General features: G+C 48.0%; 1 protein-coding gene across 4 annotated transcripts in view; it reads right to left on the bottom strand.

Moving 5' to 3' along the window:
• Window positions 1-23,285, bottom strand: part of ttn.2 (titin, tandem duplicate 2) — a 231,626-nt gene that overhangs the window by 1,816 nt on the left and 206,525 nt on the right. For all 4 annotated transcript variants that reach the window (XM_038719985.1, XM_038719986.1, XM_038719987.1 and 1 more), the window contains 28 exons: window positions 21,350-23,116; window positions 20,708-21,001; window positions 20,299-20,586; window positions 19,885-20,184; window positions 19,407-19,741; window positions 17,306-19,037; window positions 16,868-17,170; window positions 16,346-16,657; window positions 15,307-15,597; window positions 14,848-15,147; window positions 14,247-14,388; window positions 13,967-14,130; window positions 13,536-13,838; window positions 12,961-13,242; window positions 12,241-12,834; window positions 11,839-12,129; window positions 11,367-11,666; window positions 10,422-10,724; window positions 9,978-10,280; window positions 9,612-9,880; window positions 9,195-9,510; window positions 8,731-9,036; window positions 8,293-8,592; window positions 7,532-8,107; window positions 6,959-7,264; window positions 6,447-6,829; window positions 5,935-6,145; window positions 109-5,811 (listed from right to left, as the gene is read on the bottom strand). In XM_038719985.1, coding sequence (XP_038575913.1) covers window positions 109-5,811; window positions 5,935-6,145; window positions 6,447-6,829; window positions 6,959-7,264; window positions 7,532-8,107; window positions 8,293-8,592; window positions 8,731-9,036; window positions 9,195-9,510; window positions 9,612-9,880; window positions 9,978-10,280; window positions 10,422-10,724; window positions 11,367-11,666; window positions 11,839-12,129; window positions 12,241-12,834; window positions 12,961-13,242; window positions 13,536-13,838; window positions 13,967-14,130; window positions 14,247-14,388; window positions 14,848-15,147; window positions 15,307-15,597; window positions 16,346-16,657; window positions 16,868-17,170; window positions 17,306-19,037; window positions 19,407-19,741; window positions 19,885-20,184; window positions 20,299-20,586; window positions 20,708-21,001; window positions 21,350-23,116 — 16,974 coding nt within the window. The remainder of the gene's footprint in view (window positions 1-108; window positions 5,812-5,934; window positions 6,146-6,446; window positions 6,830-6,958; window positions 7,265-7,531; window positions 8,108-8,292; window positions 8,593-8,730; window positions 9,037-9,194; window positions 9,511-9,611; window positions 9,881-9,977; window positions 10,281-10,421; window positions 10,725-11,366; window positions 11,667-11,838; window positions 12,130-12,240; window positions 12,835-12,960; window positions 13,243-13,535; window positions 13,839-13,966; window positions 14,131-14,246; window positions 14,389-14,847; window positions 15,148-15,306; window positions 15,598-16,345; window positions 16,658-16,867; window positions 17,171-17,305; window positions 19,038-19,406; window positions 19,742-19,884; window positions 20,185-20,298; window positions 20,587-20,707; window positions 21,002-21,349; window positions 23,117-23,285) is intronic.

The following is a 23,285-nucleotide window of genomic DNA, read 5'->3' as shown; positions in this document are numbered from 1 at the left end:
TGGAAAAATATGTAAATCTTTAGAATGACTTTAAAGCTATGTCAGAATTTCTATTAATTAGCATGAAATGGGACTAAATCTGCTTGGATACTTGAGGCAGTTGCTCACCTTTAAGTGCCAGTTGCTGCTCCCTGTAGGCCGTGATCTTCATGCGTATGGACTGGAACACCTGTCCAGTGAAGGAGAAGGAGGATTTGGATACTCCTCCCTCTGACGTCATCTCACAGGTGTACTCTCCCTGATCACTGTCTGCCAAATCCTGGATTACAAGGCTGCAGGAGCCGTCAGAGTAGTGCATCTCAAAGCGGCTGCTCTGTGAAAGCCTTCTCCCGTTGACGTACCACACCACTTCCCTGACGCTGCTCTCACAGGAACAGGACATCCTCACCGAACCCTCAACGGCCTCTGCTGTTAGCTGACTCAGGACCTTGGGAGGTTTCGGGGTTGGGGATTTTATAGTGGGTGGAGACACAACCCTTTTGGGGGACATGATGGGAGGGGGAGACTTCATCCTAGGAGGTGATTTGATTCCCACGGGCTCAGGGGACTTCAAGGCCCTTGGTGATTTGATGCCTGAAGGCTCTGGGGACTTCACACCTTTTGGTGTTTTGATTCCAGCAGGTTCTGGAGACTTCACACCTTTCGGTGTTTTGATTCCTGCAGGTTCTGGAGATTTCATTGGTGGTGGTGACTTGAGTCTGGGTTCAGGAGATTTTATACCCCTTGGTGACTTAACTCCCTCAGGTTCAGGAGATTTGACACTTGGGGCTGGCGATTTTAAGCTGGGTGCTGGAGAGGCAGCCGATGGCTCGGGAGACTTGATGCTCCTAGGAGATTTTATTCCCTCTGGTTCAGGAGACTTCACACTTGGCGTTGGTGACTTGACACCCAGTTCAGGGGACTTAACACTTGGAGCTGGTGATTTAATTGAAGGCTCCGGGGACTTCACACTGGGGACTGGGGAGGTTATGGAGGGAGCAGGAGACGTCACTGAAGGCTCTGGTGACTTTACACTTGGAGTGGGTGACTTGACAGATGTTTCAGGGGACTTGACAGCCTTAACCTCCTCTTTGGGAACTGGTCTACGGATGGTCAAGGTGAAGTGAGCCTCCTGTCTGCCTGCTGAGTTCTCTACCACCACAGTGTAACTTCCCTCATTGGAGGCAGTGACAGAGGAGATCTCCAGGCAGGACTTGTACTGAGTAGTGGTGACCTTGACATGGTGAGAGGATACGATGGTTCTGCTCTCGTGAATCCATGTTACAGTGGGTGCAGGCTCTCCATCGATATCACAGGAGAATCTGGCCGTCTCTCCCTCTGCAACTGTCACCGACTGGGGTTTGGTGAGGATACTGGCAGGAAGAGAAGGCTTCACCTTAAGGACAGAAACGTCCTCAGCAACAGCAGTAGAAGATGACTTCAATTTAGCTTCAGATGTGGTGTGTTTCCCAGTCAGAGAAAACTTGTCGGAAGAATAGGAAGAACCAGATGACAGGTATTCAGTAGAGGCGTACTTGATGGATGAGTCATACCTCTCTGCAGAAGAGTATCTCTCAGAGGACGCAGCATATCTTTCACGTGTGACAACTTCATGTGTCTCCGTTAGCTTAGACTTGCTCTCTTCCAACTCCAAGTGGGTCTCGGAAGCATAGCCAGCTTTGAAGTGGGTGGTGTGGTAGTGGTCAACTCGAGTGACTTCAGGAACATAAGCTTTGGGAGCTTCCTCATCCCTGCGGCGAGAGGAGAAGGTGGTGTAGCCACTACCTGACACATCAAGAGTGGCATAGTCAGAAGCTTCTCCCTTGGAGTTGGAGAATACACAGCGGTATGTTCCACTGTCCTCTTCCTGGCAGTCCAGAATAGTGACTGACAAAACACCACTCATGTTGGAGAAGATGTATTTCTTGCTGCTTTCAGAGATTTCATTTCCATTGTGGAACCACTTTATCTCGGCCTCTGGCTTGGCTTGGATATTCAAGGTGAATTTGGTATCTTGGCCAATTGGTATGCGATGAGAGCGCATCCTGACGGTCACACGGGGAGCATGGTCCAGGCTGAAAGGTGTCTGACTAACCACCTGATATTTCCTCTCAGACTTCAGAGCAGCCTTTCTGGCCTCGTAGCGGGACATGATGTCGAAGCGGGCAGAACGCTCAAATCTGGAGGAGGAGCGGGAGGACCTCTCAACGGACCTGATGGGGCTGGGAGATCGGGGACGGGTCCTTTCAGGGGTGGGGGACCTCCTCCCCACGATCTCTCCCTCTACTTCCACTGGAGACCTGGCATGTGGTCGTCTGATCAGCTCTGAGACTGGACGCATCAGCTCGATGTATGTGGGAGACAGTGACCTTCTCCGCCTCATAAACTGAGAAATGGTTCGTTTTTTCTTTGTCTCCACAACCTCGACAGCCTCGTGCCTGACCTCCTGCCTCCTCTCTTCACGTTCCATGGCTTGCCGCTCAACACGGACAGGGCTGCGGGTAGGAGAGGCAGAAAAGCCGAGCTCCAGTTCATCCTCCAGCATCATTTTCTCCTCCTCGGTTCTCCTCATGGAAAGGTAGTCATCCACAGGCATCAGCAGCTCCTCATCACTAAGGTCTCCCAGAGACCTCCTCCTAGACCTGAAGGAAACCTCGGATTCAAGAGAAGGTGAACGGCGGGCGGGCCTGACTGTCTCCAAATCATCCAGAGTGAGTTTTGGAATACGCCATCTTGGCCTGTACTGGTCTGTGATTCTGGGGAGGGGCATGACATAGAACTGTTCCCACCTGGACAGGCGAATACGTCTTTGCCTCTTTTGCACAATCCTCTCCATCCTCTCTGGAATCTCATACTGGTCTCTCAGTTTTCTGTACCATTTCATGTCAGAGAGCGGCACAAACTGCTTGATAGCTTTGTCCTCATCCAGAACTCTGGGATCATGAACCATAGGCTCAGGGATCTCATATGGCATGAAGATCCTCCTCTCCTCCTCCAGCTTCTTGGTCTCTGACTTTACCACTGTGATGTCGAACTCACCCTCAACATTCTTAGTGCTCACTGCAGGCTTGTATATCTCTGCAGCAAATTTGAGAGCCTCCTGGGCTGTGGGGTTGAAAGGTATGAGCTCCTCAGTGGCAACAATTTGCTGAGCCATCTTGTTGGTCTTTTCAATTTGTTTCTGTACGTGTAAGTATTTCTCCTCCTCGCTCTTGTACTCTCTCCTAGTGTAGGTAAGACGGTCCACCTTCAGTACAGCCTGGCAGCTTGCAGAGCCAGCAGAGTTGGTTGCAGTAACCTTGTACACACCAGCATCCTCGAGCAGAGTATTTCTGATGTGCAGAATATGATAGTCAACGTCCTCCTGTATGACAACTACCTTGGAGCTTAACTGTAGTGGGTGACCATCCTTCTCCCATTTCAAAGTAGGAATTGGGATTCCTGAGACTCTGAGCTCGAAGTGGACGCTATGTCCTTCGACACACTCAACATTAGCCAGCAGACGTTTAAACATGGGCCTCATAGTTTCCTCCATCACAGGATGAGGTATCACAGTGAGACGGGCCTCACAACGGTCTTCCCCAAACTTGTTGTGGGCCATGACGGTGTATTCGGCATCATCATTCAAGTCCAGGTTGTGGATCATCAGCTGGTACAGACCCTTATCACTGGTGAACGTGTACTTGCTGTCATCGTCACCTGGCTTGATTCTCTCTCCATTCTTAAGCCATGTTACCTGAGGCTCTGGGTGCACGGTAATAGTGACACCAAAGCGCACATCTTCGCCAATGTAGGCTGTGCGATTGTAGAGAGGCAAAGTGAACTCGGGTGGTCTCTGCAGGAGTTTAGTCTTGTCGACTCTCTTCCTCAGTTTCTTGATGGAGCGGCTTATATAGTGCTCTCTGATGCTCCTCACTGTCTCAACGAAGAGCTCTCCATAAGCACTGTCCTCTCCATTGTCACTCACTACCTTGCATCTGTACACACCATCATCACTCACTTCAATGTCCTTTACATAGATGCTGGCAAAACCATTGCTGTAAGTAATTTCATACTTGGGGCTTGGGTGTAGCTGGCGGTTACCGAAGTACCATGACACCTGTGTACTCTTGTCATAGTGGTAGATGATACAAGTGAATCTGACATGGCCACCTTCTTCAGCTGAGCCATGCATGACAGGACCAGTGCGGAGGCCATGGTACTCAGTTCCAATCTTCACTTTACCCACAGCCAGTCCTCTTTGGTTCTTGAAGGCGCCACCATAGGCTACACGAGCTGCTGATACAATAGTATCTGTCCTCTTTACCAGACTCTGGTAGTACCTTCTGTGTTTCAATGTCCTAATGATCTTGTTGCTGACATGCTCAATCTTCATCTTGAGCCATGGGTGGTCCAGAGCCTCTTGGGCTGTCATACGGAGCTTCCTGTCCTTGACAAGAAGTCTGTCCACAAAGTCCATTGCCTCTAGGCTGATGTCCTTAAATGCTTCACTGTCAAAGATGTATTCACAGTTGGAGATGTTCTCAATCATCTTTGTAGTGGACTCTGCTGCAAATGGATTGAGGCCACTGAGCAGAACATAGGCCATCACACCAACAGACCACATATCGGTAGCTGTTGTGACTAGGTCGTGACGGTGGACCTCAGGGGCACAATACTCCGGAGCTGAGAACAGCATTCTGATGTTTTCTCCTGGAACCAGAAGCCTAGCCTGGCCCATCTCAATAATCTTTATGTTGGTGCTTCTCCTTGTGGTGTACACAATGTTGTCTGGGCGGATATCAAAGTGGCCAAAGTTGTGGCTATGCAAGAACTTGAGGGCAGAGCAGACTTGTCTTAGATAGCGGACAATCTCTTGCTCTGTAAGCTCAAAGTTGCTGGTCCCAAGGCGCTCGAAGATGTCAACTCCAGAAATAAATTCAAAGATTAGGACGATCTCGTCCATGCTTTCAAAGTATTCATGTAGGTAGATGATATTCATGTGCCTTGCTAGGTTAAGGGCTTCAATTTCCCTGAGAACTAACTCACGGTCAGTTCCTCTGACCTTGATAAACTTGGCCATGAAGGTCTTCTTGGTGGCAATCTCAACACAGCGGTGGACCGCTCCAAACTGGCAGCGAGCAAGTTCCTCAGTGATGACGTACTTGGAGGACAGCTCCTTCACCTTGTAGAATGGAGCCTCCTCCTTGGTGATCTCTCTGGTTTCGTCCACTTCCTCATCATAGTTCCTGATCACAGACTTGTCTTCCTTTGTGGTAATAGGCTCAGTTGGCTCAGAAGGAGAGCTCAAGCCAAAGTGGTTTTCAGCAATGACTCGGAACTGGTACTTGGTCTTTCCGAATATGTTGATGATAGTGATGCTGCAATCAGCGGTCTGTCCAGCGCGGATCCACCTGTCAGCAGTTGTGGGACACTTCTCCACGATGTAGCTAATGATATCGCTTCCACCATCACTGGCAGGAGGCTCCCAGGTCAAGGTGATGGAGTCCCGAGATATGTCGCTGACAATGAGTCCCTTTGGAGCATCAGGAATGTCAGCCACGTCCACCTCAATGGTTTGCTTGTCCGTTCCGAACCTGTTCTTTGCAGTAATAATGTAGTAGCCACTATCCTTTCTCTGCACTCCCTTCTGGAAGACCAGGGAGGTGAAAGACCTAGTGGTAATGACTTGGTAATAAGGAGAGTTGGAGAGGATCTCCTGACCCTTCTGCCAAATGATTGCTGGCTCAGGCTTGCCAGAGATGGGGATCTTGATGGTGATGTGATCACCACGGGCTGCGTGGACTGCTCCCATTCCCTGGAGCTCCTTGGGCAGGTGGATCTTAGCAGGAACTGGAATTAAAATAAAAAAAAACATCACATTAGTTTTATATTTATTAAGATTTCTATTTAAGGAATTACACCTGCAAATCACTTAATGGACTCTAGGAAACTATACCAAAATGATATCATTACCTTCCACCTCCAGGTTGGCTGTTGTAGAGACGGATCCTGAGGAGTTGGTCGCTCTGACTTGATAAACTGTGGCGTCATTCTCATCAGCTGCAGTGATGACCAGCTGGTAGTAGCCTCCCTTGAACTCCAGGGCTTTGATCTTGGTTCCATCTGCCTGGATCTCCTTTCCACTGCGGTACCATTTCAACACAGGCTTAGGATATCCCACCACCTTGTGATAGGAAAAATAAGTGGGTTAAATCATTTGCTGAAAAATAACTCAAAGCAGACTTGTGTTGACGTTGAAAGTTGAATACTTTCTCTACAGAGTCACATGGGAACACCTATATCTATGAAATCTCTGAGCATCCAGTACAGAGTGAAACCTCTGTATAATGTCAGTCTTTTCATTTTACTCTAGGTGTTCTTTTAACACTTAGACTACAATCACTTTTAGGTTTGACATATTTAGACAATGAAGACACAGCATGTGAATTTGTGAGAGCAAATGTAATATATTTCAAATAAAATACCTTAGTGACAAATGTGGCATTGTTATGGTATTTAACAGTCATGTCTCTGATCTCCTCCCTGAACACAGGAGCACGAGGAGTTTGGTCAGACTTGGGGATGATAGGCTCAGAGAGCTCACTCCAGTCGCTTTCGCCGCCCATGTTCTCACACTTGACACGGAACTCGTACTCGAAGCCCTCGATCAAGCCGGTGACCTCGTAGCTGGTCTCTACAAACTTCTTACTGGTTACCGACATCCACTTGTTCTGCTTCTTCTCACGTTTCTCCAGGTAGTAGCTGGTGATTTTAGCTCCACCATCGCTGGTTGGAGGCTTCCAGCAGACAACACAGGAGTCCTTTGTAGAGCTGATGATGAAGGGCTGCTGTGGGATGCCAGGTTTTTCTGAGAAATGAGCATGGTATGTTACTGTTGTGATCTATAAAGTTACTCTTACCTCTCTACAATGTAGCTACAGAAGCTAAAACTGGCAAATATTTTACATTACATTTATTTATTTATGAATGGGCATACCAAATGGACTCTTGACGATGACTACTGATGGGATTTCCAGAGGTTCGCTGACTCCGTACTGGTTCTGGGCAGAAACTCTGAAGTAGTAGCCAGCACTCTCGATCAGGTTGGGGACACGGCAGGTGTTGCCAGAAATGGAGGAGGACACCAGGTGCCACTGCTCGCCTTCTTTGGCCTCACGCTTCTCCACGATGTAGTTAGTGATCATGGAGCCTCCGTCATCCTTGGGAGCCTTCCAGCTGATGACAACTGAGCTCTTCAGCAGGGCATCAACAACCACGGGGCCCTCAGGGATGGATGGTTTATCTGGGAAAAAAAACAAATAAAGGAATGAGCTATATTTATACATTTACAGCACTATTTTGTGGGTGATCTGAAAACAAATTCATATAACAAATAACATGAGAATACTAATATTTATTAAGAATATTTTGACATTTTCACACACCTTCATCTACGTAAATTGCAAACTGCACTGTAAAGTGATTTCCATTATTGACTTTCATTTGAATTCATAAAATATTCTAATTCTAAATTTTGTGCCACTTGCTGTTCTCAGTAGTCTGGTGTTACCTTGGATTTCAACACGTAGCGACGTGTCGATAGTTCCAAATGAATTGCTGAGCTGCACCTTGTAGCGGCCAGCGTTGGTCTTCCTCTGGACGTTCCTCACTACCAGGTGGGTGTAGCTTTCAGTGTTTTCAATAATCACATTTTCAGACGCGTTCAGAGGCTTCTTGCCATAGAACCACATGATCTGGGGGATGGGACGCCCAATGTAAACAACATGGAGGCGGAGGCTGGTGCCAGCCCCGGCAAAGTACTTCTCCTTCAAAGGGAAGCCTGGGTGGAACTGGGGCGCTGCCTGAAGGCGTAGTTTGCCGCTGGTCTCAATCTCTCCAGCCTCGTTGACAGCCCTGCAGGTGTACAAGCCCTCGTCTTCCTGCTCGTCTGTCAGGATGCTGAGAGAGTGGTTCCGGCCATCTGAGCTCATCTTGTACTTGCGGCTCTGGATCAGTTCCTTGCCATAGCGGTACCACTTGATCTCAGGCAAAGGTCTACCGACGATGCCACAGGTGAGTGTGCCAGACTCGCCAAGCTTGGTGGTTACGTCTTCAATCTCTTCCTTCAAAGCTGGAGCCTCACCAACTGCAGAGACATCAGCAAGTTTGATTTAAATGTAAAAATGCTACGCTTTTTACTTTTTTGCTGTAAAATGTATGTAACACTGTGCAATACTAATGCTGCTACTTCAACGCATATTTTATATAAAGTGTGCTGAAATGCATGAACATCTTTATTTGAAAAAACAATCAAACACTGCAGTAGCTCACCGCTCAGTTTGGTCTTGATGCCCATGGGTGTGCGACGAGGTCGGCTGAGACCAGTCTCATTTTCAGCAAAGATTCTGAACTCGTACTCTGTGGCCTCCATCAGGCCGCCCATCGTGAACTGACGATCCTTGGAGCGCTCCTTGTTGCATTTCTTCCAGGCACTCTCTCCAGCCTGCCTGAACTCAATCCAGTAGCCCAGGATCTCTTTGCCACCATCATGCTCGGGCCTGAGCCAGTGGATGGTGATGCAGTCTTTGGTGATGGAGATGATGTCGATCTCTCCTGGTTGGCTGGGTTTGTCTATGAAGAGACAGACAGGAGGAGATTAATATAATAAAATCAGTTCAGAGAGAAAATGCCGGTCACGTTCAACTTAATCTTGTCTTATTCTACTTTTTTAGCACATGCAAGAATAGGCTTCATGTGAAGGTTACTGACCAAACGGATCTTTGCAGACCACAGACTCTGAAGCAGGACCAGGTTCACTCTGCCCAATGTCGTTCTGAGCCACCACTCTGAACATGTACTCTGCATCGGGGATGAGACCGGTGACGTTGTACATGGTGGTGGTGATGTGGGTCCTGTTGTGGCGGACCCACTTCTCTGTCGACACCTCCCTCCTTTCCACATAGTATCCTGTGACGCGGGAGCCTCCATCATCCCGGGGCCGGGCCCAGGACAGGGACACTGTAGATTTGGCAACATCCATGATCTCTGGTGGGTTGCTGGGAGGTTCTGGTGGGCCTGGAGGTGCATCGTATTGTTAGTGAAATCAATATTTACAATTATTGACATCAGAATTACAGCTGTAGATGTGTATTTCTGATCAGAACATGTGTCTGTCAAGTCAATTATTTTGGGCGAACTTGACAGACATCAGCAACATATCCATAAATACTCACAAAGTGGTGTCTTAGGCGTGACAGACTCATCAGACTTGAGAGATCTGCTGATGCCGAACTGGTTCTCGGCGGAAACCCTGAAGTGGTACGCCACATTCTCCTTCAGGCCCTTCACCACAAGCGAGGTTTCAGTCACCCGGGAATCCACCGTACACCAGGCGGCCTTGGGTACCTCTCGCCTTTCCACAATGTATCCCAGGATGTCGGAGCCGCCATCATCTGACGGTGGCCTCCAGCTTACCCGGACTGATCTAACCTGAATGTCATCGAACTCAAGAGGGCCTTCTGGAACGTCAGGGCGACCGATCACCTTCACCTGAAGGAGGAGATATACAGAAAGTTAAGTTCCAACCAAAACCATTTTTTTTATTTTACTGAAGTCACGTGTCAACCAAATCTGCCGGAGGAGCCGCTCACCTTGATGTACACGGCCTTCCTGCCGCATTTGTTCTCCAGCACCAGGTCGTAGGTTCCGGTGTCATCTTTGTGCGCCTCTTTGATTACAAGCTCAGTTATGTCATCGTGGGTGGCAATCATGGCCCGGTGGGAGATGTCGTGACCGTCCTTGGTCCACTTGCATGTAGGGATGGGTTTACCCTTGATAGGCACAGACAGACAGATGACTCCGCCCTGCCGCACCACGTAGCCCTCCTCGTATTTATGATCAAGCTCGTAGTCGGGATAATCTGAAGAAGACAGAGATTTGGATTTGTCAAATTACAGATTTTGGCAAAAGAGAAATGTGTGCTTATTTGACAGTAAAATTAAACTGTAAGTTATTACCAAGCATCTCCTGGACTTTAACCACTCCAGGAATCTCAGCAGGTTCTCCGGTACCGCCAGCGTTACAGGCAATGACCCTGAACTTGTACTCAGCACCCTGGGGCATGTGGGTGAGGATGTACTCGCACATCTTGGTGGCCGTGGTGTTGCACAGTGTCCATTCCACCTGGTCCACCTTCTGCATCTCGATGAAGTAACCAGTAATGACAGAACCGCCCTCCTCTTCAGGCGGCAGCCAGGCCAGAGTGACTGACGTCCTAGTGCTGTCTGTGACTTTGGGCTGAACTGGAGGACCTGGAGGCTCTGTTCAACACCACAGAGAGATATTTTGGTAAATACACTGACTCCATACTGCTAAGAATCATCTAAGATAGGTGGTTAAAGCCTATTAAATGTCATTACAAAAAATGACACAGTGGTTAAACTGAGTTTTGCAACACGTACCGATGGGATCCATGGCGACAGTGATGGCGGAGCTCTCGCTGGGTTTGCCGGCTCCTCTTGAGTTGATGGCGGTGATACGGTGTTCGTACTCCAGGCCCTCTATCAGACCAGAGGAGCGGTACCTGGTCATGGTGACGGGGTTCTTGTTGATTCTCAGCCACCTGTCAGAGCGGGCCTCTTTACGTTCAATGATATAGCCAGCAATGGTGGAGCCACCGTTGTCCTCAGGTGGCTGCCAGGTCAGAGTCATGCCCTCGTGAGTGACATCAAGCACCTCTGGCATGCTTGGAGGTCCAGGAATGGCTACACAGGAGAAACAGGAGAGATTAATACATAGATTGAACGACAGTAGGGCAGAAAGTAACACAGAGCCTCTGAATTGTCAGAGCTCACACATTACATTTGAACCACCTTTTCTGGACATACCACCTGTTTTTGTGTACATGATAAGTGAGCATCAATCACAGAAGCATTTTCCCCCAACTTTATTACAATAATTCTTTAATAATAATTTGTTCTTAAAGTCAAGATAATTTACTAATAGATGGAGGAAGAAGGGATGATTAAAGACACAATCTTAATCACACTAACTTTTCTTGCAATAGGGTAAGAGATATATTTGGCTAAAATAACATGATAATGACTTGTGTAGTTTTTGAATGAAATGTTATGTTGCTAACTAAGCAGCTGGGTGGTTATCAGGGTGTTATTAGGTAGTTGCCAGCATGTTTCTGAAAACAACTGATGTTTGAAAAAAGTCGGAGTATTTTGGATGTATGGAATTTAGGCATCATAAATGTAAAGCACCAAAAGAAGCTGGACTAGTGAGAACAAAAAGCGAAGGAAGAATAATAAGAAGTGTTTGTTAGCACAGGAAGTACATAACAGATACATATGAAACGTATATAACAGAACAGGAAGGCTCTGCTTTAGAAGAGAACTCACTCTTTGCGCTCTTGCAATCCACCACCTCTGACTGCAGGAAGCCGCCGACACCGAAGCGATTCATGGCAGCAACGCGGAACACGTACTCTGTTCCCTCTGAGAGTCTGGTAAACTTAAAGCAGGGTCTGGTCACAGACTCTGAGACGGTGGTCCAGCCGGGCCGGTGGGCATCGCGCTGTTCCACCACGTAGCCACTGACGTTGGCACCACCATCCTTCTCTGGAGGTTCCCAGCTGACTGTCACTGACACGCCGTCAACCTCCTCGATCTTCATCGGACCAACTGGGAGGCCGGGTTTGTCTGGACGGACATAAGATGGAGTTAGAACCTTTGAATATTTTACTTGACAATATATTACATAAAAGATCTTAATGGTTACTGTCTTTTCAGGTTTCTAATCAGTAAAAGTGCACTTTAACAGGCACAACTTCTCTGCGTATAAGCTTCATATGTGTGCAGAAAGTCTCCTTACCAAGAATGATGACCTTGATGACCTCAGTTGCCACGCCAATGGCGTTCTTCACCTCGAGTGTGTAGTCTCCGGTGTCGTTGATGGTGGTCTCGCGGATGACGAGGTGGGTGTATTTGCCGTTGCTGTCAATCTTGATGCGGTCCAGGCTGTCCTTCAGTTTGACACCACCGAAGAACCAGGAGCAAACAGGCGGCGGGCTCGCCTTTATGGGGATGTTGAGGTCGATGGGTTTGCCACGGTGGATGTGGACGATCTTCTGAGGGATATTGGTCATGTCGATTTTGGGCATCACTGGAATACATAGGAGGGAAGTGATAGGTTCATTATATATTCAGTGATTTCTGTGAAGCTTTGCTGAGATTTAGTGAAGGCAGAAGGGATTGTGTGATGGTGTTCTCTTACCCTTGATGTCCTGGATGGTGACAGGAGTGACGATGTCCATGGGCTCGCTGGATCCCCTGCTGTTGGTGGCTCGGATCCTGAACAGGTACTGGTCGTTCTCTGTCAGGGACTGGATGGTGTGCTGGGACACCGACGCCTTGACTGTCGCCACGACACTCCACCTGTCCGTTCCCACCTTGCAGGCCTCGATGATATAGCCAGTCAACCTGCTGGCGCCGTCGTGCAGTGGCTTCTCCCAGTGCAGCGTGACGGAGGACTTGGTGACGTGAACGATCTGGAGGTCCATAGGCACAGACGGCACCTCGCATACCAGCACGGCCTCGGCTGTCTCACAGGGCTCGCCGACGCCATAGATGTTCTCTGGCAGGACTCTGAAGAAGTAGTGCGCTCCCTCCTCCAGACCGGTGATCCTGAACAGGGTTTTTCTACACTCAGTGGTGACGGTCTTGTATGACTTCATGCTGGCTTCGCGCTTCTCAATGATGTAGTTGCTGACGTGAGCGCCACCGTCAATGCTCGGGACGTCCCAGGTGATCACAACGGATTCCTTGGTGTAGTCCTTCACCTTCACAGAACCTGGAGGACCAGGTGTGTCTGAGGCGAGTAGAAGAGATTAGTATTTACAAGTGTCTTTAAGAAGAACCTCATTAAAACTGGTGAATCTGAGCAAAGAAAAATGCAGCCTGTAAATTTTGGTTTTTGGAACTTGGGATGACATACCGTAGACTTTCACCAGGATGGTGGCAGTCTTCTTGCCAGATGGGTTCTCTGCCTCCACAACGTATTTCCCGGAGTCGTAGCGAGTGACCTTCTCCACCATCAGAGAGGTGTAGCTATCGGTGGTCTCAATGTAGCCGCGGCTCTGCAGCTCCACGCCCGTCTTCCTCCAGGCCACCACCGGTGTCGGCCGGCCAGTCACAAATACGACCAGACGCAGGGTTCCTCCAGCGCGCAGACACACTGTTTTCTTCAGGTCCTCGGCCAGTTCCAGGTCGGGCATTTCTGAGCGGGTGGAGCATAGTAAGGGGAGAGTCACAAGCTTGAATATGACACTGCTAAAGGTCTGTCACTGGGAAAAACCAAGAGTTCTGTTTAGAAAACACAACAGTGATAAAAACATGCTCAACAAGCAATCCAAATCCCCAAATGAATGTTACCTATAACCTAAAACAATTTGAAGTCAACCTAGAGTCAAAAATCTTCACAGAAAGTAGAGTTGAACATTGACTATTTGACCTTGAATGTGTTCAAACTCTTTGACAGATTAGGAAGATTATTAATCTGTTCTGACTCACCAATTCTCTCCAGCGGTGTAACCTCATCGCTAGGTTCACTGAACTCGCCGGTGCCATTGCTGTTGACAGCAGCGACCCTGAATCTGTACTTCTTATTGGCTGCCAGGCCGGCAGCCACGTACTTGTTTGTATTTATAGCCTTGGTGGTGGCGCGGTACCACTGCTCGGTCCCCTCCTCTAGGATCTCCACCACGTAGCCGGTGACGTCTGAGCCACCGTCATACATGGGCCTGGTCCAGGTCATGCTGATGCTGTGCTTGGTTGTGTCGGTGATGCGAGGCATTGATGGAGGAGCTGGGGTATCTGAGGGTAGACAAACATACATTGATATTATATCTACTTGTTCCGACGTCATTCCGCAAATCCTGCCACATTGTTTTTTCTTTTACACATGCTTTGGAAAATAAAAAGTAGACAGTTAAACATCTTACATGTGGGGTCTTTGCAGAGGATGTATGGTGTGGCGTCGCTCGGCTGGCTGTCTCCAGCAGCGTTGACAGCCGTTACTCTGAACTGGTACTCGCTTCCCTCCAGCAGGCCCGTGATCTTCAGACGGGTGTCGTAGATGGTGTAAGTCCTATTCACTCGAGTCCACCTGGTCCAGAGAAGAAACAAGCGAACATTGTGAGAGAGAGACAGACGATAAGCATCAATGTTTCAAAAAAGTGAAACCTAAATCTGTCAGTAAACGTCTTCAGAAGTCGTTCCCACCTGGTGCTGCTTTTCTCTCGTTTATCCACGATGTAATTTTTGATCTCACTGCCTCCGTCGCTCTCGGGCTTCAGCCACTCGATGACGACATGCTCCTTACCCACACCTGTAGCCTCCGGAGTGCCCGGCTGGGAGGGGATGGCTGAGAAAGAGAGGTTTGACACGTCAGAGTCTCGGAAACAAATTTACATACTATCTCCCTTTTCGCATTACATGCAGTAATCCATAACACCTAGTTCAACAGGTGGAGAGGAAATTACTCCATGCATATCATGTGGTGTGGCGTTCATTAAACTAAATTTAACAATCTCAAGTTTACATTTAAATGTAAATCCCAAGTTTGGCAACATTTCAGGATAAAAGCGATCACCAACCACATGTCGTCTGTATGCCCAATTAAATTTCACAAAAGAGTGAGAGTTTTGCCTCAGACATATAATAAACATTTAAAGTGTGCTGCAAAAATATTTTCTCAGATACGTACTATTTAGAATTGTAAAGCTGTAATTATAAAGGATTCTGGGGTTTTTCAGTTGCTATAGCGCCACCATCAGGAAAATTGCCTTTTGAGGAAAAGCTCAAGAGAGATGTTGCAGCTTACTGTAGGCGTTCCTGGCGATGACGGGATCGGACTCCAGAGGAACTCCAGGGCCAAATTTGTTGACTCCTCTGACTCTGAAGATGTACTCGTTGTTCTTGATCAGCCTGGAGCTGACACATGATAGAGTCTTGCACTCGGCCTCCATGATGACCCAGTTGAGGCGGCTGGTCTCGCGGCGCTCCACAATGTAGTGGGTGATGGTGCTTCCACCATCCTCCAGGGGAATCTTCCAGGACACTGTGCACTTCTCCTCCGTCACTCTGCTGATCACAATGTTTTCAGCCGGAGGTCCAGGGGTGTCTGAAAGACAGAAACAGAGTTGGATCAGACAGTCCAGTCACACATCTGTCTACTTTAACGCCACTAAATGTTTTGCTGACAGTTCAACAGTCAACTAAGTGATACACTCTTAAAACGATGCCATTCTAGTTAAATTAATGTTGTTTCTTTGCTGCTCACCCAGAACTTTAACGCTGACGGCAGCGGTCTTGGTACCACTGGCATTCTTGACAGTCAGGATGTATCTTCCCGTGTCATATCTGTCGCAGTTTTTGATGACGGCCATGGCTCTGGTGGCAGTGTAGGTCAGCGAGTATTTCTCTCCGAGCTCCAAAATCTTGTCGCCCTTGGACCAGTACACTGTAGGCTGCGGTTTACCACCCACAGCGCCATCCAGGACGAGGTCAGACCCGGCGGTGACAGTGACAGTCTCGCCCACCAGCTTACTATCCAGCTCGGCTTTGGGAGGAGCTGCGGCAAAGACGAGACGATTTATTTTTTCCTCACTACACAGTCACATACTTTCAAGATCTTTCTAAAGATGCACTTGTAATCACTAGGAAACAGAAAACATATCTAAGTTTTTTGTAATTTTGTGTTTCTGAATTTTCCACTCAGATTTATTAAAGCTGGGGGAGGAACTTTATTTCAGAAGCGTTTTTTGTTATATTTGTTCACATTCTCAGCAATCAATAAATGAAATGCTCTGACACAAAAAGAGAAAACATATTTCTGGATCTGTGGCTGTCGCAGGGCTGTAATAAGACAGGGCCAATCATTTGACTCAGCTGGCCTACCAGCCCGTGCACTCACTGTGCACGAACATGTGTTTTTGGGTGCATGGCTCTGGAGGGGCAGCCTGAAGGGAGGGGGTGGGATTTTTATCAGTTCACTTCACTTCCAGAAATCTCTTGCTAGTTATCTAACGTCGCCTACCCCAGCATTAATCTATAAATGATAAATTAATAAATTATATTTTAGCTGTGGTTTTCTATTTATACAACATCAACATAGGTTTGATAATGTAAATGGTATCTAAAAATCAAGCCACAGCAAACTAAACAGAATCTGCAGATAAATTAAATAATATAGAAGGTAATGAGACTTGAATTAAAAAAATACAAAAACACATAATATAAAATATAATGTGTATCATAAGAAGAACTCTTCAGACAAAATGAAAATAACACATTTTAAGTAGAAGAGCTCTGAAACTCACAGTATTCATCCTTGCAGGTGACTGGTCCGGTGGACTCTGAGGGCGCGCTGTGGACACCCGTGGCATTCTTGGCGATGACACGGTACTCAAAGGTCTCTCCCTCTCCCAGGTTCATGACGGTGAAGTAGTTCTCGCTGACGGTGGTGTAGTTGCACTTGAGCCAGCGGTTGTCATCCCACTCATCCGTGCTGTAGACTTTCCTCTCCACCACGTAACCAATGATCTTGCTGCCGCCGTCATTAAGCGGCACGGTCCAGCACAACGACACGGAGGAGCGGGTGATGTCGGTAACCTCTGGTTTACCGGGAGGATCTGAGCAGGGAGACGTTTGTCTTAAATCACAGCTTTAATTGCACAGATTTTCTATGTGAAGCTGAGCGAGGTGAACAGCAAACAGCACCACATGTTGTGTAATCAGATTAACTGACTAATAAGTTGTTGGGGCCTTTTATTGATTAGTTACCATGGCAAACAACCTATCATTAGTTAACATAATACTTTGTACATTAATGTTTCCCTCACCAACAGGATTGAGAGCCACCACAGGTCTGGAGGCCTCGCTGGCCTTGCTGAGTCCGGCGATGTTCATGGCATACACCCTGAACTGGTACTCCAGGCCCTCGATCACGTTGGACACCTTGTAATGGCACTCCAGGCAGGGCAGCTTGTTCTCCCTCACCCACAGGATCGTGTTCCTCTCCTTCTTCTCGATCCAGTAGCCCGTCACCTTGCTGCCACCATCGGCATATGGCACATCCCATTTGATGCTGATTGCACTGGCGGACACAGATACCACATCTGGACGAGTTGGAGGACTTGGAGGAACTGTGGAAATGAAGTGGAAGTGAGAATAGTGATTCCTAATCTGAGCTGCACTTAAATGTTACAAGAATGTTGGCACACATACATATAAAATCAAGACTTGCGTTTACTTTTATATAACTGTTGAACAGAACTTACCAAATGGATGCTCAATGACAACAGGAGCAGACTCTGTGGACTTGCTGACTCCAAACTTGTTCTCAGCGCACACTCTGAAGGTGTACTCCATATATTTGGTAAGATGAGTCACTTTGATGGTGGTTCTCTTCACACTGGAGTTTACCACTTGCCAGGAGGCAGAGCCAGACTCTCGCTTTTCCACTATGTAGTTGGTGATGTCAGTGCCGCCATCATCTGTTGGCTCGGACCAGGACAGGTTACAGGACTCAGAGGAGACTCCAGAAATTTCCACAGGGCCTGTGGGTGGACTTGGTCTGCCGACGACAACCACTGTCACTGTGAACGTCTTCACACCAGCAGCATTCTCCAGGGTCAGGTAGTACTTGCCGCTGTCGCTTCTCTTGCTGTCTTTCACCACCAGAGTGGTTCTCTCCTTTGTGGTTTTGATGGAGACTCGGTCGGTCTCCTTCAGCTTCATCTCCTCCAGCTTCCAGGTGACCTTGGGCGCGGGTCTGCCGCTAATGGGGATGTCGATCGTGAAGGTGGTGGAGGTCTTGCAGGTGATGAGCTGATTGGTGATGCTGCTGAGGTCAGCAGTTGGTTCGATGCGAGGCTCCTTAATGACCACAGAGCTGAAGGTGGCCTGAGGCTCGCTGATTCCAGCATCGTTCTTGGCCTTGACTCTGAAGTCATACTCTGTGTTCTCAATCAGTCCCTCCATCAGCATCTTCTGGGACTTGGTCTCTCCGTAAACCACCCAGCGGTCAGTGCCTTTAACTCTGAACTCAACGATGTAGCCTCTGATGCGGCTGCCTCCATCATGCTCAGGCTTCAGCCAAACCAGGGAGGCTGTGGAGCTGGTGGTGTCGACAACATCCAGTCTCTTGGGCGGTGCGGGTTCTTCTGTAGCTATGATGGGCTCAGTCATCTCATGAGGTTCTCCCTGGCCGTACTGATTAACAGCAATCACTCTGAACACATATGGCACGCCAATATCCAGACCAGTTACCCTGATCATCTGGCGAGAGCACTTGGTGCTGACCTCCTGCCAGGCCAGACGACTGGCCTCACGCTTGTCAACAATGTAGTGGTGGATTCGGGATCCGCCGTCATTGGTGGGGGCATCCCACATCATTGTCAAGGCTCCACGGGTAACATCTTTGAAGCTGATGACACCCGGAGGTCCGGGTGTGTCCAGCACTTTGACGGTGAATGTGATGGACTTGCGCCCGCTGTTGTTCTCCAGGGACAGGGTGTATTTGCCTGCCTCGTACCTAGTGCAACTCTCGATGGTCAGGGTAGAGAAGGAATCTGTGGTGTTGATGTCGGCCATGATGGGCAGCTCACCGTCTACTTTAGACCAGGTGGCGAGAGGAACTGGTTTGCCTTGGAAGGCAATTTGGAGGCTGACAGTGCCGCCATTCTTCACGATGTGAGTCTGCTTGAAGTTGGCATCAATGTTGATCTCAGGAGATGTAAGTCTGTCCAGAGCCTGAACAGGGTTGGGCACAACTGATGCTTCGCCCTCTCCAGAGCTGTTCACAGCGCTGACCCTGAACTTGTAGAGCTCTCCAGGGACCAGGCCGTTGGCAGTGTACCTGGTGTGGATGCAAATCTGGCTGTTGACTCTGTGCCACTCCTCCAGACTGGCCTTACACATGTCGATATTGTAGCCAATGATTTCCATGCCGCCATCAAAGACTGGCTTGGTCCATTCCAGGGTGACAGAGGACTTTGTGGAGTCAGTCACCTGATCGACAAGACAAGAGGATAGTTCATGTAAGTTTTGCCTTTTCCTCTATATTTTAGTTTCATACATTAAATATTTAAAAATATATATATTTTGAGGTTTCATCTGTACTACAGTACTGATAGAGCTGGACGATATGGCGATAATGTTATCACGATTAAAAGTTTCATATCTTGCGATATCGATAATTATCACAATAAGTATCAAATCATTATGTCTTTTGAGTTTATTTAAATTATATTGTGACAATTATTGTTATTGTTTTATTGTCCAGCCCTAAATACTGATTATTCAAAATAACTTTTCCAATTTGAAGGTTGACCTCAACACCTTTATATGGTTCTGCTCTTACGATTCCTGCAATCTTACCTTGACTAACGTGGGAGCACTAGGAGCACTGGTTGGCTCTCTGGTCTTGAAGAGCCTGGAGGTACTGCTGGCTGGTCCAACGCCAGCTCCATTTTCAGCCATGACGCGGAACTCATACTCGTTGCCCTCAGTGAGGTTGGTGACACGGTGTCTTAGCTCTGTGATGGGCCTCTTAGAGGAAACCTTCACCCACCGCAGGCTCTTCTTCTCCCTCCTCTCCAGGATATACTGTTTGATCTCGTTACCTCCATCCGACCGTGGCCTGGTCCAGCACAAGGTGATGCTGTTTCCAGTCACATGGGTTGCATCTGGGGTACCCGGGGCATCAGGGACAGCTGAGGGGGGTAGCAGAAAACAAGATAAGTTATAAAAGTAAAGCTTTGAATGTAAATTAAGTTCAAGTGCAATATATTGGGTAACGTTTTTAAGGTTTGGTCAACATGTCAGAAAGGCAATACTTGTGAGTGACTTTACTTACTATATTGCATCTGTGCGATGACAGGATCAGAGTCCAGTGGTTTTCCGACACCAAACCTGTTGACAGCTGAGATTCTGAACTGGTACTCATTGCCCTTGATGAGGTTGACGGCATTGAAGGAACAGGCTTCGCATTTAGAGGTGACCATGGCCCAGGAGAGCCTGGATGTCTCCCTCTTCTCCACCACATAGTGGGTGATGGCGGCACAGCCATCATTCTCCGGCGGGTTCCACCACACGGTGCACTTCTCAGCTGTGATGCCAGTGAAACGGATGGGACCCTCGACGGGTCCGGGGGTATCTGTGAGGAAACAGAAGGTAGAATTATGTACTTTTGTGAATCAAAGTGTTAATAGAAAGAGGTTTGGAAATGTCTTTAACAGATATTGAAATATAATTGTCAGTGTTTACCAACCTTGTACTCTGACGTTGACATCAGCTTTCTTGGTTCCGGAGCTGTTCTTGGCCTCTATGGTGTAGATGCCACGGTGGTTCCTGTCAGCATCACGGATAAAAACGCTGCTGGTACCAATGTTGGTGGTAATCTCGATGTCAATCATGGTCCTCTTGTCGATCTCTTTGCCATCCTTGTACCAGACAACCTGAGGGACAGGACGTCCAGTGATGCTGCAGCTGAGCTTTACGTTCTCTCCGGCCCTCAGTGTAAGCACCTGGTCTGGAGACCACTCAATCTCAGGAGCAACTGGAGATGCAAAGAGAAGGAACAAATGAGGAATCAGCACAATCAAAGGGATGTGAGAAAATTACTTTTTTTTTTTTTTTTACATTTGTTGATACCTTTTTTTTTTTTTTTAAATACTTACTGCTCTCATCCTTGGTCATAATGTATCCAGAGGAGTTAGATGGTGGACTGACTGTGCCCACAGCATTCCTGGCAATAACTCTGAACTCAAATCTGTCTCCAGGGGACAGACCAGTCACAGTGAACTGGGTCTCGCTGATATCAGTGAAGTTGCACCGCAGCCATTTGCTTCTACCTTGGCGTCTCTCCACACTGTAGGCCACAATTTTGCTGCCTCCATCCCTCTTGGGGATATCCCACTGCAGGGTGACTGAGTCTCTTGTAACATCGATGCAGACAGGGGTGCCAGGTGGATCTAATTCAGAAAAGAAGGAAGGAATTTATCCATAGTACATAATATTGAAGTATTTTAGCTGTAATGTAAAAAGAACAGACACTTGCAGAAATATGCTTGTTTGCAGTCTAATACAACAGATTTGGAGGTGCTAGAAGTAATTTCTTTCCTAATTATGGAGCTAGGCTAATAGTTTCCCTTTCCTTCCTGTCTAGGCTAAACTAAACACATCCTGGGCTGAACAAAGACGAAAATGACATCTATCTTCTTGTGAAGTTGGGAAAAACAGCAAATAAAGAGGTGCTTCTCACAATGCCGGACTGCTTAAAAAGTATGAAGCTATTCGTCAGCACTGACAGATGTACTCACCAACAGGGGAGATGGCCAGTGCATGTTTGCTCTGTTCACTAACAGGGCTGAGTCCAGCGTTGTTCTCAGCATACACCCTAAAGGAGTACTCCAGACCCTCGATGAGACTAATGATCCTATACTCTTTATTGGAGATGATGGTGGAGTTCACCTTCTGCCACAACAGGCTGTTCCTATCCTTCTTCTCAACATGATAGCCCAAAATGGGGGATCCTCCGTCAAAGCCAGGGGCCTCCCATCTGATGGTCATACCATCACTGGTGATGTTGTAGGCCACTGGCTTTCCTGGAGGGCCTGGAGGCTTGTACTGGTGCTCTGCAACAATGTCTGATGAGTTGAGTGGTTCACTGACTCCGTATTTGTTTTCTGCACGGACTCTGAACTGGTACTGGGTTCCCTTGACCAGGTTGGTAATCTTGAAGGAGGTCCTGACAACACTGGAGCAGACAATCTTCCAGTTGGCCTGGGAAGTCTCACGTTTCTCTACACTGTAGCAAGTGATCTCACCTCCTCCATCCTCCTTCGGTTGATCCCAGGAGATGATGACACTCTGTGCTTTAATTTCATCGAAGCGGATGGGACCAACTGGAACTGATGGAGGTCCCAGAGTGATCACATTTATGTCAAAGTAGTTCTTGATGACTCTGTTGTCCAGAACCAAGGTGTACTGGCCAGCATGTTCCTTCTTGGCCCCTCTAACTGTGACTGCAGTCTTGTTGTCAGTGGTCCTGAATCGAATCCTATCACTTTCCTTAAGAGGCAAGTTATCCTTTAGCCAGCTGATTGCAGGTTTTGGTTTACCCTTGAAGGGCAACTCAATATGGATGTTCTGACCAATACGAACAGCGAGCTCTCCATTGGGGTAGTCGATGAGGTTGGCCTCAGGTGGAATGATAAAGTCCATCACTGTGATTGGACCAATCTGGGAGAAGTCACTGTTGCCCTTTTCATTCTTGGCAAACACTCTGAAGTCCATGACAGCGTTCTCCTTGAGTCCTGTCACCTCGCAGCTGCAGCGCTTGCACGTCGCACCCAAAGTCCAGGTGGTATCTTCCATGGTTCTCTTCTCAATGATGTATTCAGTGATGTAGCTGCCACCATCGTGGTCAGGTCTGGTCCACTGCAGAGTAACAGAGTTCTTTGTGGAGTCCAGCATCACCAGGTCTTTGACAGCTCCTGGAGTTTCCGTGGCTCTGACAGGCTCAGTGGTCTCGCAGGTGTCGCCCACACCGTACTCGTTTTCAGCAGACACACGGAAGAAGTAAGCTACATCCTCCTCCAGGCCAGACACCTTGTAACTTGTGTTGGCACACTCTGCGGTGATCACCTGGTAAGCCTTCATGGTGGAGGCCTTCTTTTCTACAATGTAATTAGTGACAGGGGAACCGCCGTCGATAAGAGGAGCCTCCCAGCTGAGGGTCAGCTTTCCTCTTGTCACGTTCTTGACCATCATTTTCTGGCAGGTGGAAGGACTGTCCAGAACCTTAAGGGAAATGGTGATAATCTTGGGTTCTCCCACACCATTCTCAATCTCCAGCAGGTACTTGCCGCAGTCATCACGGGTGACCTTGGTAATGAGGAGTGTGGTGGCTCGCTCAGAGCTGGTGATGGTATAGCGGTTGTCACCAGCTATGTTGCGGTCGCCCCGGCGCCAGGTGACGTTAGGTGCAGGGCGTCCCTTCAGGGGGATAAACACTTCCACGTCACGGCCGGCCCTGGCTGTGTACTGGGTCGTCATGTGAACGTCCAAGTCCAAATCAGCTTCCTCTGTTGGAGAAAACAACACAACACAAACAGAAGAAAGAACAGGAATGAAAGATTAATATGACACATGACATAATCCATCAGAAAATTATGGATTACTCAGGATAAAAATCAATGGCAATAATTTGAAGCCAGAAAAAATATGGAAAATAGCTTTTTAATGCTGTGCTTA

This window comes from Micropterus salmoides, unplaced genomic scaffold (assembly GCF_014851395.1).
Source record: "Micropterus salmoides isolate LMB-PRFRI ecotype aquatic unplaced genomic scaffold, ASM1485139v1 Ms_hic_scaffold_15, whole genome shotgun sequence".
NCBI lineage: Eukaryota > Metazoa > Chordata > Actinopteri > Centrarchiformes > Centrarchidae > Micropterus > Micropterus salmoides.
Note: the sequence above shows the minus strand (reverse complement) of the source record. Positions and strands in the feature narration are given on the sequence as shown.